Source organism: Abrus precatorius, unplaced genomic scaffold (assembly GCF_003935025.1).
Source record: "Abrus precatorius isolate BTA unplaced genomic scaffold, Abrus_2018 Scaffold7, whole genome shotgun sequence".
Lineage (NCBI taxonomy): Eukaryota > Viridiplantae > Streptophyta > Magnoliopsida > Fabales > Fabaceae > Abrus > Abrus precatorius.
In genome coordinates this window covers 19,747,026-19,762,273 of record NW_020874417.1, presented here as the reverse complement: position 1 = coordinate 19,762,273, position 15,248 = coordinate 19,747,026, and the positions used below count along the sequence as shown (strand labels likewise).

The following is a 15,248-nucleotide window of genomic DNA, read 5'->3' as shown; positions in this document are numbered from 1 at the left end:
TCATGCAAGTTGCACCAAAAATCCACTTTGGATTCTCATGCCATTGACCTCGGTTTTGGAGCTAGGGAGCTAGATAATACTATTGGCCATTTGCAAAATATCCTAAGGCACTTAGAAATAAAACACTTCCCTTTATTTCTAAGAGAAAAACTAAGAACAACGCCCTCTATCAAAGAGTCACACCTTGCATTTCCATATTATAATTACCTAGTATTTCCTCTTCCAAATTCAGTTCTTACTTGTTTTTTCTTCAAAATTGAGAAACAACCTCACTTGGAGAAAGATCAAGGACTCACACTTGTTATTTTTCTCACGGTCCAGCAACTTGATTGGATTTCAGCACCTTGTTCTCCTCTCAAACTCCTTCATTTTCAAAAAAAAATCCAAGGCAAGGGGGAGTCCTCACCTTTTCTTCTTAGAATATTTTTAATATAACATGGCATGTGTAAATCTAGAGCTCATCTCTTGCAGATTTCTTGATTTAATGATGCATGCAACCATAGTTTGCTTTTTAAAATGTCTCGGTTACCCTACCTAAAGAAGTCTTTTCCCTTGGATAAACTTTATATTCCTTGGTGCTGAGTTCAAAGGAATTGCATGTGACTCTTGTTTCCTTTTGTATGTCTCAATTGCTATGACTTGAAGTATGTATAGCTTTAGATTTATCATGTTAAGCAAAATTCAATTAGAGATTTGTTTACCATGAAAATTGCAGATTGTAAATAAATAAATCCAAGAGCAATCTAGGGACTGGATTTTAGGTCCTCTTGGGTTCTTTTAAGTGTGATGTTAATGTGATAATGAATGAGACATCGCAAAGCAAATAATAGAGCAAAAGTAATAACCAGATGATGATAAAATATTGAACTGAATGTAAAAATTTTACACCAATGTACTGAATAAGACTAAAATTGCAAGAACTAAATGTAGAACAAACTGAAAGTAACGATTGTAAGTCTCTTGGTAGCTGGTGTCTGACTCAGTGCAAAATTTTAGCATGCAAAGAGTTTTGGGTGCCAAAAAGTCATCCCTTGGGAAAGTAGCTTTGTAACATTTATAGATGATGCTCCTCAATTGTTATCCTACTTTTGTGGGCACTTTCTGATAACTGCTTACTGTGTGTGACAACCCTCAATTATTGCTGCCCATTACTTGCAACTGTTTATGATCGTGCTGATGATTGTGGTTTCTCAATAACCGTTGTTCCCCACGTTTGTTTCTTCATGCCCCCACGATCTTTTCTTTGTGTCTTTGGTCTTTAATTAGTGGTAACTGCTGGTATCCGCTTTGAAGTTTGTTCGAGCCTTGTGATTTTTTGTCATTTTCCTGCCCTCTGGAATTCTTCCTTGCACCTTAACCATAGAGTAAATTTCTTATTATGTTTTGACAATTGGGGGAAACTTATCGAAAAACTCTTGTGGACTTAGAGTAATTTTACCCTAAGTTTCTACTTTTCGACCAATTTTGAGAGAAATCTAAAAGCTCTTTAGTCTTGTGGACTTGGAATAATTTTACCCTCAAATCCTTTTTCGACCAATTCTGGAGAAAATCTGGGAACTCATTTAGTATTGTGGATTTAGAATAGTTTCCTTGTCTATCCCTATTTTTTGACCAATTCTGAGGGAAGTATGGGAACTCATTCAATCTTGTAAACTTAAAATAATTTTCTTTTCAGTTTCTACTTTTCGACCAATTTTGAGGGAAATATCAGATCTCATTCAGTCTTGTGAACTTAGAATATTTTCTTTGTTAGTTCCTACTTTTTGACCAATTTTGAGAAAAATTTGATATCTCATTCAATCTTGTGCACTTAGAATATTTTTCCTGTGTCCCTATTATTTGACTAGTTTTTGTTATTTTCAGTTCAGAGACTGGAAAATTCCCAGAAACTCCTCAAAAGGCCACTCTCTTTTTGATCAAAATTGGGCCTCTTCATGTTTTGTTAAAACTGCTCGAAATATGACATTCTTGATGTGGCTCTGTGATTCTCTAAATCTCCTCGAAATGTAGCCTTCTGTTCAACAAATAATGAGGCCTCATAACCCTCCAAAACATCTCGAAACGTAGCCTTCAACAAAGAATAAGGCTCTTTTGCTAGTCTTCATAGAAATTAGTCAAAAAGGTAGTTCCTTTGACAAGTTTTGGACTTAAATTTTTTACAATCTCCTAACTTGTCGTGGTAAAAGGATCTATGATTCTCTTTGATTTTTTAGTTGAAAACTATGTCCATGTCACTGAACTTCGATACGTATTTCTCCTTGAAAGAACGTAGCTTATTTCCTAACACAAAAGTCTTGTAAGGGACTTTATAACATAGAAAATTTTTCTTTCTCCAAACAAAATTCAATTAAGCAATTAAACCTCAATCAATCAAAGTCATATATAGAATTGGGAGAAGAAGAGGATTAGGTCAAAGAATTGGAACAATTCAAGAACAATGCCTTAGATTCCTATGATTAGAATGTCAACTCAGTGAATTAATCCAAAGGTTTAGCTTTCCATGATAATGAAATTCAAAAGTGAAACGAAAAGCATAACAAAAATTCAAGGAAATATAAAGAAAGAAACATTAAAAAATGAAAACCGTACAATTGAGCCTTAAAATTTGCTCCCAAAGATCTCTCTCTATCCCTTTAAGAGAATAGAAAAGAAAAAAATAAAATAAGAAAAGATCCTCTTAATTTTGAGTTTCTAATTATTTATAAATTTTATGTACTTCTAGTATAATCACTTCTGGTTATTTATAAACGTGTACGTACAATTCTCAGTTGAAATCCTCTTCTATCAATTCTTTCTTCAACTTATTGACATAAAAAAGAAAGACTAATTACATTGGTTTTTTTCAAGTAAAATTTATGTTAAATCGATGGTTGAAGGGCATATAATACTCTCCTACGACTTTTTATAATAAAAATAAATTATAAATTAATTAACTGATGATATTAAGGGTATCATATAGCAGTGAGTCTTGAGAGCACTGCAATCACTTTTGTTTTTATTGATGAACCATTATTTTGTCTTTCATTAAGTAACTTCAACCTTTTAGTAAATAAATCAATATTCAAAATTTTGATTGAGAGGCCGTATTCAAAAATGCATTTTGTACAATTTGGTCATAAAAGAAAAACACTGAATAGGACGAAGATATTATCTACTTGCTAGAAAATCATTGAAATATATGAGAAGTTTCATGAGTCTAGATTTGAACTTAATGTGTTTTTATTTGTATCTAAGATAATCATTTTCAATATATTTGTTTATTTATTTTTAATAATTATTATTAAATTATTTTTTAATTTTTTTAATAAAAAATAATTATTAATATAGATACATCAAATCATACAAAATATATGATATATTATATTAACAAATAATTAAATTAATATAGATACGTTTTCTAATATTTATATTCTACAAATGATTTAATTTTTATTAAATAAAACTATATTAAAGTAAGAAAAAAGTTTTAAAACAATTGAAAAGTTATTTATGTTTAGATCCTTATCAATTATTATTATCATATCTTTATGAATTTAAAAAACTCTTAATTTTTAACTTTACAGACAAAATCACTTTTAACACAGTTTTTGTTGATGAATAATAATATTGTTTCGTAGTGAAAACAACTATACGTTCAATGATGAATTACAGTGAAAAATTGAATCAACAAGACAAATGGGTCTGGAAATTAAGGAAATGTAGTAATTTTAATTATAAAGAAAGCGTTAGGTCTAAATCATCATCACATGCTTTATTTTTGCTTCCATTTTCATCCAGTGGCGCAGCTGCACTTGCTTCTGCTGAATCTTTGTCTACCCCATCCTTTGTCTCTTTCCCTGAAGGACCAGTAGCTTCAGTAGCAGGTGCAGGTGCAGGCATAATATTAATCCTCACCAAATCTTCATCGTCGATGAAATCTTCTGGTTGAAACGTTGGTTTCCAAACACCCTTTGCTTTCTCTTCTTCTTTCTCTTTGCAGAGGCGATCGCGCACATCTTTCGTGCTCTTTATCAGCGCAAAGAACTTCTCCATCTGCACTTCTTCACTCTCTTCTTCTTTCTCTATTTTTCTCTTCCTTCTCTCTCCCTCCATTTTTATTCTCAGTTTCAACTATGCCCGATATAGGAAGAGAACATACATGAAAGTATTAGTCACTCACTCCCTCATCTTTTTTATCTTTTGCCTTATTACTTGGTGGACGGTAGCTGATGAATTAACCGCACAAGAAAAATGAAAGTGAAGGGGAACAAAGAGAATCCAAATTGAATTGAATACAGTGAAAGTGAACAATTTGGAATCAAATAATGTTGTACCTGCTATAGTCGATTATGGGAAATGCTAATACTTCAATGCACCAAGACCGTGTAGGATGATTCAAACGAAAGGTAAGGATCGTGTGGTTTTATTTCAAAACTAGATTAATGGATTGACAAGAATGGGCACGAGAACAAAAAATGAGGATGGATTTGGATCGATGAAAGAGTAAGAAGGGTAGCGTGGTAAGATGGAGCCGTAAGATTGTACGAAAGCATATATTTTGCGTCATCTGGTAACGTACTATTTCTAGCTACCCTTATAATGGTATGTGTCAGGGTTGCTTTATGACAACGGATGTGGCATCTTATGAGAAGATTGATTCATGAAAGGAATACTTTAGGTAGGTCATCATGGAGATGGAGATGGAGATAGACCCCACAATAAAAATATTCAAGCCATAATTAATTGATTTTATGTGTCTCAACAAGCAGAACTTAACAAGAATGCCATATGGCCAAGGAGATAGCACGTCACTGTCTCATCCCATTGATATGATCTTTTATTCTTAAAGCATCATTGCATGTGTGGGGGTCAACCGAGATATTGTTTTATTAAGGTTAAATTATAAATTTAGTTTCAATATTTTATAAATGTTTTTAAACTTTTTTCTTTATAAAAAAAGTTATGATTTATTTTTTTATACGTAACGGTTTTAATTAGTTTTTACTGTTTAAAATTATATTAATTATAAGGGCTAAATGTATATTTTAATTAAAAAACTATTTTTAAAAAAAATAAGTATTGAATAAAAACATCACTAAAAATTTATATTTTTAAAAAATATTAATTTCAGTCCTTAATGAGACTGAGTTTAGACAATTAAATGTAGTAAAATTTGATTGAAAAAAATATTTATTTTACTTTTATAATAATTAAATATGTATTCTAACTAAAAACTAAAAAAAATGAATTTGTTTAGACCAAAGAATGAGGTAACTAATAAAAAATCATAAAATTGTAAAAGACTAAAATTTTATTTTAAATAAATTTATATGTAGTGTAGTTCTATATTTTAAGACAGTAAATTACATCTTTCTTATAAAGATTTTTTACAAATATTCTTAAGTAATTGATGTATAATAATAATTATAATAAAAATGTTAATATTAATACTTTATTTTTTCATTTGAAAATATGATAACAATAAAAAAGATATTAACTTTATTCTTAATTCTTAAGACTAAGTTTAAAGAATTATATAATAATAATATTATGAACGAATAGTTCAGTTAAAGATTTAAATATCTGTTGAACATAGAATGATACTTTTTTTTCTCTCTCCAACAATCATTTTCTTGTGTCTTTCAAGAAAAGGCAAAGGCAAAGGCGCCACTAGGTCCTCTCAACCTAGCCTCCCTGTAAAGAGTGGTGCGGGTTCAGTGTGTGTGTCATCTCGAAGGCACTCGCGAGGAAGGGAAATGTACTCTGTTCTCACTGCTCTTGTGGATCTATTGGAATGGAGCGAAATGAAATCGAGAAGCGGTCCATAGAAAAGTTAGATATGATGGATCGAAGCACCAAAAAGGTCAGGCTGGGGGAGAAAGATCAATGGAGGAGAAGATCTTGCATATGCAAGTGGATCAGTAACTTGGAGGTGTTCCAGCGAATCAAGTGTCTTCTTTACCTAATATCTCTAAATCCTATACCTATAAAGATAAAATATTAGAGTCAAATGACTTAGATCTAACCCTAAATGATGAAGAAATTGTCAAGTCTATTTTAAATGACCTTCATATTGATCCCGAGGATGAGGAGAATATTGAACCATCTGACATCTCTCAAAATTTATGCTCTGATATTAAGTTTTCTTTAGATGATTACGAACAGTGGTGTTCCCTTTTGAAGTTCACACTCACTATTAAACTTTTAGGAAAGTCAATTAGTTTTAACTACTTAAACCAAAAGTTAAATAATATTTGGGGGGAAATGAGGCGTTAAAAATTCTTGATCTTAATAATGACTTTTTCTTAGTCAAATTTGATAGCATAAAGGATTATAAACAGGTTCTTTTTGAAGGACCTTGCTTAATTTTAGATCACTACCTATTAGTCCACATATGGAGACCATTGTTTAAGGCAAAAAAAAAATTACAATTTAAGAAAGATAGCAGTTTGGATTCGTATTCCAGATTTATCCTAGAACTTTATAATAATAAATTTTTGTGGCAAGTTGAAAATTATTTAAGGCCTATGTTAAATGTTGATTCCCACACCTCCCTGATATCTAGAGGTAAATTTGTCAAGATTTATATAGAGATAAATCTAAGAAAAAATAGGTTCCAACCTTTAAAGTCTTAGGCCAAGAATTTAAGGTAAAGTATGAAGGTATGTACCTAATATGTATTAAATATAGAAAATATGAACACAGACAAGATCAATATACTGATAGCTTCAATTGTAGTCAGGTTGAGGTTGATCAGGGAGCAAATTGCATAATGAAAATTGTAGGGGAGACAGGGGATGTGTTAAATAATACTAAGGTGGTCAAGGATTTGGAAATGGTTGACCAGGACAATAATTTTGGGTTAGAAAAAGGGCACTTTACCCTTTGAATTCTAGCCAAAAAACTTGTTAAGAAAAAGGCAATCTTTCCTCAACCAATTGGAGCCCCTGTGAACTATGGTAGAAAGAAAGATCCCCAAGTGGGATCTAGGTTTGACATTTTTGGAAAGACTAACCTGTCTTAGAGCCAGAATTTAAATACTAAAAATTTAAAGTGAACTCAAAATAGTTTGGTAGCCCTAATCTAAGTGAAACCAGCAAAAAAACCCCTAAGATGAAACTCACACCCAGATATGGGAAAGCCAATAGAGAGAAAGATGGTATGATAAAACTGGATAAGTTATAAAACCTAAGCAAGAAACAGGAAAACCAGGTGACAAATACTGGCAATGAGAGTAGGGATACCTTTTTGCTAATAAAATATTTTAAAAATATAATTCAGGAAAAGTCTAAGATAGGACACTTTAGACAAGACCTCCTAGGCATAAATTCTGATATAATATGGAAGGACTAAGAGTCCCAAAAACAAATGCCAACAAATAGATCACCAGATGTTTCTCTAATAATGAACCTTGATAAAATGAATAACTCAAACTCTATTAAATTTGTAGATGTGTTAAATCTAGATAATCACAGGTAGTTGTCTGAGCATCTTGAAGATGCAACTAAACCTCGTTAAGTTGTTTATGAATTTGCCTTTTTTGAAACTGTAGGGAGTAGGAAGTAAGGATTTTTTTATAGGCTTATAAATGACCTTATTAGAATATACAAACTTGATTTTATTACCCTTTTCGAACCTAGAATTAGCTCTAGTAGGGCTGACACAGTTTTAAAGAAAATACACCTAGATGGTTGTGTAAAGATGGATGCTATAGGGTTTATTGGGGGAATATAGTGTTGCTGGAATAGTAAAAAAATTAGAGTAAGTACTTTAGAAAAAAAATAAATATATTGTCCAACTAAATATCAATAATGGACAATGGAGTTGGGTATTATCATCTATTTATGGTAGTCCCCAGGAGAGACTGAGAGCTAAGTGCTGGAACATGTTATCTGAATTCAACTTCATTGTAGATAAACCTTGGTGCCTTGGTGGAGATTTTAATTTAGTTCTTTACCAACATGAAAAATCTGGGGGTAGACCTGCAAATGTTAGTCTAATCTAGTAGTTTGCAAATTGTCTAGATACATGTAGGTTACATGATTTGGGTTTCAAAGGAAACTCTTTCACTTGGCATAAAGGGAATATAAAGGAAAAAATTGATAGAGTTGTGGTAAATGACTCTTAGAGAATGTTGTTTCAGAGCAACTCCCTAATCCACATCCCTATTCACAAATCTGACCATGTAGGTCTCTGGCTTAAAGTTATAGGTAAGGATAGTTTTTAGGCTTATAACAAACCCTTTAAATTTCTAGTCTCCTATATACATCATAATGATTTTGCTAATCAAGTTAAAAATTCTTGGGTAGCCTCTAAATCATGGAATGAAAACATTACCTATTTCCAGAAAAAACTTAATTGATTGGAATTTTAATATTTTTGGAAATATTTTAAAAGAAAAAGGCAATTACTGAATAGAATTAGGGAGATCTCTTGTAAACTAGCCCTAGGTGAGAATCTCTTCCTAAACAACCTTATGAAAACTTTGCAAATTGATTACCAAAAAAATTTTTAGCAGAAGGAAATGTATTGGTCTCATCACTATAAATCAAAGTGGGTAAATCTAGGTGATAAGAATAACAACTTCTTCCATAAAACTGCTTTAAATTGTAGGCAAAAAAAATTCTTATTGAAGCCCTTAGAGATGACTTGAACAATTAGGAATTTGACCCTCATGATAGATGATGTCAAGTCGCTATCAAAACAACTAAGTTCTCTAAGGATTTTGTAGTATAGAGGTAAACCTAAGTCGATTCACAAAGACACATTTTCAATTAAATTCAATTTTAGGTTTTCTTTTAAATAATGCGAGTAAACTTTTGGGGGTTTGAAATTTGTAAATGAATTAAATTAAACTATGAACAAAATAAAATTGAGTAAAAAAAATGAAGAAATATCAATTCACAGAATACCAAATGCGTATAACTCTGATTATCACGGTATTTAAATATTTTAATCCGAATTTGAACGTTTACCCAATTTAATTATTAATTTAATCGAATAACCTAATTGAACTAGATCATGGATTAAATCAAATTATCATTTAACCTAAACTAAATTAATTATCAAATTAGAATATCAATTGAATCTTAATTTTAATTTTAACAACAGAAAAGTTAATCATAATTGCAATACACAAATCTGAGGTTAGAGAACAAAGAAACAAACTCGAAGCAATTTGACCCAGAACTCAAATCAGAATTACAACATTTGAAGTTTTTGGATTGAACGGGAGGTTTAGCCTTCCATTGAAGCACTAAACCCATGTAAGGATGAGAAGAGAACAAGAGAATTCGAGAGAAAGTAAAAACAAAAATTCTTATTTCGGCCAAATCTCAAAAAGTTAAAGTGTCTAATCCAAACCCCCTAATTCAAAACCTTAGTAGTTTATTTATAGGTTCTTATTAGGGTAAACTAAATGGCCAAAATTCGGGCCTTAATTATAACCATCAGCCTAATTACAATTATCTAATAATAAAGGGCCCCAATGCAATCTCGCAACAATATTCAACAAAATTGTCTCAACTTTAAAAGATCATAAAAAATAAAAAAACAATAACTCCAAATCTAGAGATTCATGTATGCATTTTGAAACTCTGGATGTGTAGAATCCAATGCAGCTGGAATCAACAAAAAATGATATCTGTAAAACAAATTATAGGCGAAAGAGTAGTCAGAGGTCAAAATAACAAAAAATATGAAATTAAAGTATTTATTTGTAACAAGCCCAATTTATTCAAATAAGTAGAAAATGACAAAAATTATAAAAACAAAGCATATTAAAAGTGTTTATAAATCAAAATAAAACTATAAATGTAAACCTAAAATATGTTATATCAAGAAATTCACCCTCAAAAACCCAAACCCTGGCCTTGAATTACTTCAAGAATTTTTATTTTGACCCTTGCCCTAATATCCCTCCTCTAATCACTATCTTCTTTTTCCCCACCTTTAAAGGAATATGAGAAAATTGTCCTAAATTTTGATCTATCTTTGGCTGAGATAAAAAATAAATTCCTTGTTTAGTATAGAGAATATTAAATTCCCTTGTACATATGGTATACATGCTTTATTTTTAAAAAGCCAATGAGAATTTCTAGCCCCTTTCATCTATAATTTTGTGTCCAATATCTTTAATAGCCCATCTAAGGTTGTTGAAGTTAATGAGACGTTTATTGTCCTTCTCTCAAAAATTGAAAATCCTGATCATATCATAAACTCCAGGCCTATCTCTTTGTGTAATGTCAGCTATAAAATCATTATTACCAAAATTTTAGCCAACAGAGCTAGAAGAGCCTTGCCTTGTTTAATTTCTGAAAATCAAACCAACTTCATCCCTCATAGACAGGGCATAGATAACACCTTAATCCTCCAAGAATTAGTCCACTCTTTCAATAAAATGAAAAAGAAAAATGGATAAATGATGATTAAATTGGATTTAAAAAAGGCCTATGATAAACTCAAATGAAATTTTATTAGGGATATCATTCAGGAGATTGGGCTGAAACCTGAATTAAATGAGCTTATTTATCAATGTATTTCAACCCCTTCGATGTCCATCATTTGGAATTGTAGTAAAATTGTTAGTTTCAATCCTGAGAGGAGCATTAGACAAGGAGATCCTGTATCTCTTTATCTTTTTGTTCTTTGCATAGAAAATTTGCCTATTTAATATAAGACAAAATTAACAATGGAGATTGGTCTCTTTTCTGTTTCAATAATGAGGGGCCAAAAATCTCAAACCTATTTTTTTTTTATGATCTAATTTTAGATGCTAAAGTGGATATGATAAACAATGATATAGACAACTTTGTCCTTAGTGAATTTTGCTCTACATCTGGCTTGTCTATTAATAAGGAAAAATCATTTATTTTCTTTTCTAAGAATTGTGATCCTGAGTTATCCTATGAAATTAGCCTCAGATTAGAAATTAAGCTTTCTTCCCAGTTTGGAAAATACTTAGATATCCCTATTAATCACACCAAACCTGTGAAGCAGGATTTTAGCTTCCTAGTTGACAAGATCAGGAAAAACTTTATTCCTAGAAAATGAATACATTATCCATGGCTGATAGGATCATTTTGGCTCAATCTTATATTATGAGTATCTTCTCTTATTTTTTTGCAATCCACGATCATCCCCAAAGTTATTTTTAATTAAATTGACAATATATGCAAAAAGTTAATTTGGGGATCCTTAGGGATTAAGAAATGTCACTTAATTGGGTGAGAAAAACTTCTGTAAATCCAAAATTAAGAGGGGTTGGACTTTAGGAAAACCAACATTGTTAATGAAGCCTACATTATGAAATTATGTTGGAAGCTCATCAACTCCCCTCATTTCCTATGGGCTAAGGTGATTAGAAGCAAATGTAAATTTACCCTTAAAAAGAACATTAATAGTGTAAACTATCAGAATTGCTCTCACCTGTGGAGTAGCATTCTATCTGTGTGAAAGCTGTTTTATGGCGGGCTAGGTTGGATCTTAGGTGATGGGTTAACCTCTAGATTTTGGGTTGATAATTGGATTTACACTCAACAAAGCCTTACAAACTCTGCCTTACAACCAACCTATGATTGAATTAAATGAGCTTATTGTTATGTTTGCCCATAATGGCCAGTGAAATTGGGATAAAATTAAGACCTCGCTCCCTGAATCCATATGTGTTTTAATTTCTCATATTAATCCCCCTAGCCTTGTAGAGGGTCAAGATCTATCGTTTTGAAATTCTATTGGTAATGGAATTTTCTCCATCAAATTTGCAGATAATCTTATTTCCCCTTCTGTTTAGCCACATATTTTACATCAAGATATCTTCAACCTTGTTTGGAAATGGGCAGGCCCTTCACAAAATCAATATTTTTCTTTAAAAAATAGCACATGACAAACTCTTTACACATGAGGAAAGATGCCTATGTGGGTTAACTAATTATGTTGTTTGTACCAGGTGTAATGTAGCTACTAAGTCTGTTATGCATGTCCTTAGATACTGTTGGGTGGCGGAGCAGGTTTGGAACCAATTGATTCCCCTTGGAAACTGGTCTTTATTCTTTAATAAAAGGGCTGCCTAGCTGGCTAACCTTTAATCTATCTAAATCTAATTTTTTTTCGTATCCTAGTTGGAATTTATTATTTGAAATTGTTGTTTGAAATTTGTGAAATAACAGGAATAAGGAGATTTTTCAAAACTCTTCCCTTAATAGTGAATCTCTTTTTCAAAAAATTAAATTTGATTTTGATTTCTTTATCTTCTGTGGCAGGGATAACCATAAGGTGGGATCTAATTGACAGGGGATTAAAGCTTTAACCAAATGGCAGCCTCCTATGGAGATGCAACTTAAGCTAAATGTTGATGGAGTCTCATCCCAAGCTGCTGGAACTAATGGATGTGGTAGACTCATTAGGGATAGCAAAGGCAAGCTCATTGTAGGTTTCCACAGTTCTTTGAACCAATGTTCCCACATTACTAGTGAGCTTTGGAGCATGTTTTGGGAGTTACAACTTGTTGTGACTAAAAAGATTCAACTTATATGGATTGAATATGATTCTAAGGAGACTATCTCCTTTATAGTTAATCTTCAAAACTGTAAGCATTCTCTAATTTTTGTTATTAGTGAAATTAGGAGGTTACTTAGAGGGATTAAGTTTATCCATTTTTGCCATATTCTTAGGGAAGTTAATCAGGCAGTGGACTAACTTGCAAAAATTAGATCTAATTGTGGGTTGTATTTTACTTGTTTTAAAGAAGCAACTCCTTCTTTATTGTCATTTTTAAATCTAGATTTCTTAAGATTTTGGGTGCCTAGAGTTGCCCTTATTAAAACAAAAAATATTTATTGCATTTTTATAATTTTAATATGATAAATGAATTCTTAATAAAAAAAATTGTTTTAAGAAGGTTAAAATCAATTATAAAAATTAATATTAAAAAAATTATAAAATAAAGTAAATTTTTATTATAAAAAAAAGGGGTGAAGACAAGATTAAATTATAATACAAGTTAGTTCATATTTTCAAAGTAGTTTTTATAGTTAAAAATTTAGGTTTTAATTATAAATCTATTATATTATTATTATATTTAAAGATTAAATTAAATTGCTTATACAATTATAAATCTATATTAATTATACAAATTTAGTTCTCTTAAAATGAGAAAAATGTACTTTAAATGAAAAAATATATACTAATAATAATTATTAAAAAAAATTAACGAATGTAATTAGAACTAAATTTAAAATGCATTGTATATGTATTTAATTTTTATATTTATTAAGTTTTTAATTTAATAACTTTAAATACACCTTATCCTTTAAAGCACACTGTCTCAGTTTAAGAGCCGGATCCTAATTGTACAATGCATCATACTAATCGATTACTTTGTTAGTATAAAAAACATAGATATTGTTAATTTGATATCATTGATTAGCAACTTGACATATATTAGCCCTCCTTATCATCTACACTAATAGGTTATTTTATTAGAAGACAAAATATAAAACGAGGAAAGGAACACTTCGATTTTTTTAGTGGTTGATATTATTTTTGGCAGCAATAGATGAGTAGTGGTGGTATCCATTTCATGGTGATGTGAACATGGGGACTCACAACTAACATTTATGCTTTCATGAGGAGAATTGAATAGAGATGGTATCATATATGGAAGAGTAACTCGTCAATATTATCGTGGACCCTACATTGAAATAGATGTTAGTGCTCAATCAGCTAGCATTAAGCCATCCTTTTCGTCTTTTCCCACAAAATATAAAACAAGAAAATGAACACTTCGAATTACAAGTTAGAATCAAGCCATTGATATTCCTTCTTCTTCTTCTTATTATTATTATTATTAAATCATCAAAGCTGCTTGTTGCCCGTGGACAAATTAAACTTCATTAGCAGTAGCTAGCTACCAACATGACCACCACTCATAAAACTTCATTGCCTTTTTGTGTTTTGAAAACGAAAATATGATATATCTATTCAAAGAACGGGAGGAGATTATATTATGCCCAATTGCCCAAAGGTCAATTAAAAAATAATAGCATTTAATTCTTTAATTGCATGATTATATCGAATATAACATCTGCAATTGTCAAATAATTAATGACGTTAGTTACTGTGATAGTTCCTTCTACAATGTTACAAAACCTTTGTAATCGTTATGAGACAATTAAGTAAATCTTCGCAAGAAATGTTCGTTATACATTAATTTTGTATTACATTTTATACAAACAGAAAATAATAAAAATAAATATATATAATAAGATGAATAATATAATGAAGAGAAATATAAAAAACAATTTCATAAAAAATGTTGTCTAGAACTATAAGTTAATGTTTACACTTTTTAATTGTGACCTACAAGTAGGGATAACAATAGTTAAAATACTCGATGGATACTAGCAAAATTTATCCTCTCAACGGTTAGGATATTTACCTGCTAATTGAGTACATGTATGGATATAAGAAAATACTTGCAAATTTTAATAAAGATGTGACATGTATGGGTATCTAAGTATCAACATCGTCACATACCTGCATATACACACACACATACACACACACACACACATATATATATATATATATATATATATATATATATATATATATTATTAATTATGTTACTGAGTGAGCCCTTAACCCATAGGTCCATGATGGGAGGAAATTAGGATTAATAGCTCATATATTTGGCTAGATTTACTTTATAGTCATTGACAATATGTAATTATATGAATTGCTCTACAACTTGCTTTATCAAATTGTGCTTTAGGAGTGTGACTTACTAAGAAAGAATTGAGAGATCTACAATTTTCATACAAATGTAAGTCTTCAATAAGTAAGTCTAAAATTCTGTTATAATTATTTTTGATATTTTTAATTATTTTTATTATTCTAATTTCATATAATTTGTTTGAATAATTTTTACTTACAATTAAGAATTTAAGAAAATAAGAACTTAACTCACTTTTAGTTTTTAAAAAGTTCCTATAAAGGATTTTGTAAAATTTTGGTCAAGATAAACATTTAATTATTTATTTTATATAATTTCATATCTTATGTTTTTTACTTAGTTTAGAGTTTTTTAATAGATCATGATTATTTTTTTTTTGATGAACAAATTTTTTATTTTAAATTTTTGAGTAATATTGTCTTTCAATTTATAATTCTCTATTTTCAATTTTTTTATGCAAAATAAAAGGTTAAAAAATTTAATATAAATATTTATGTTACTCAAATAAAACAATACATATTTAAAGATATAAACA

General features: G+C 30.3%; 1 protein-coding gene across 1 annotated transcript; it reads right to left on the bottom strand.

Moving 5' to 3' along the window:
- Positions 1 to 3,684: 3,684 nt before the first annotated feature.
- Positions 3,685 to 4,499, bottom strand: LOC113873577 (protein NIM1-INTERACTING 3). Its single transcript, XM_027511749.1, has 2 exons — positions 4,314 to 4,499; positions 3,685 to 4,205 (listed from the first exon to the last, which is right to left on the bottom strand). The coding sequence occupies exon 2, from the start codon at positions 4,090 to 4,092 to the stop codon at positions 3,712 to 3,714; it is 381 nt and encodes a 126-aa protein (XP_027367550.1). The 5' UTR covers positions 4,093 to 4,205; positions 4,314 to 4,499; the 3' UTR covers positions 3,685 to 3,711.
- Positions 4,500 to 15,248: the final 10,749 nt, after the last annotated feature.

Bases quoted from the DNA above. Each gene is read 5' to 3' on its own strand.
- LOC113873577 (XM_027511749.1), bottom strand. From the start codon at position 4,092: ATGGAGGGAGAGAGAAGGAAGAGAAAAATAGAGAAAGAAGAAGAGAGT.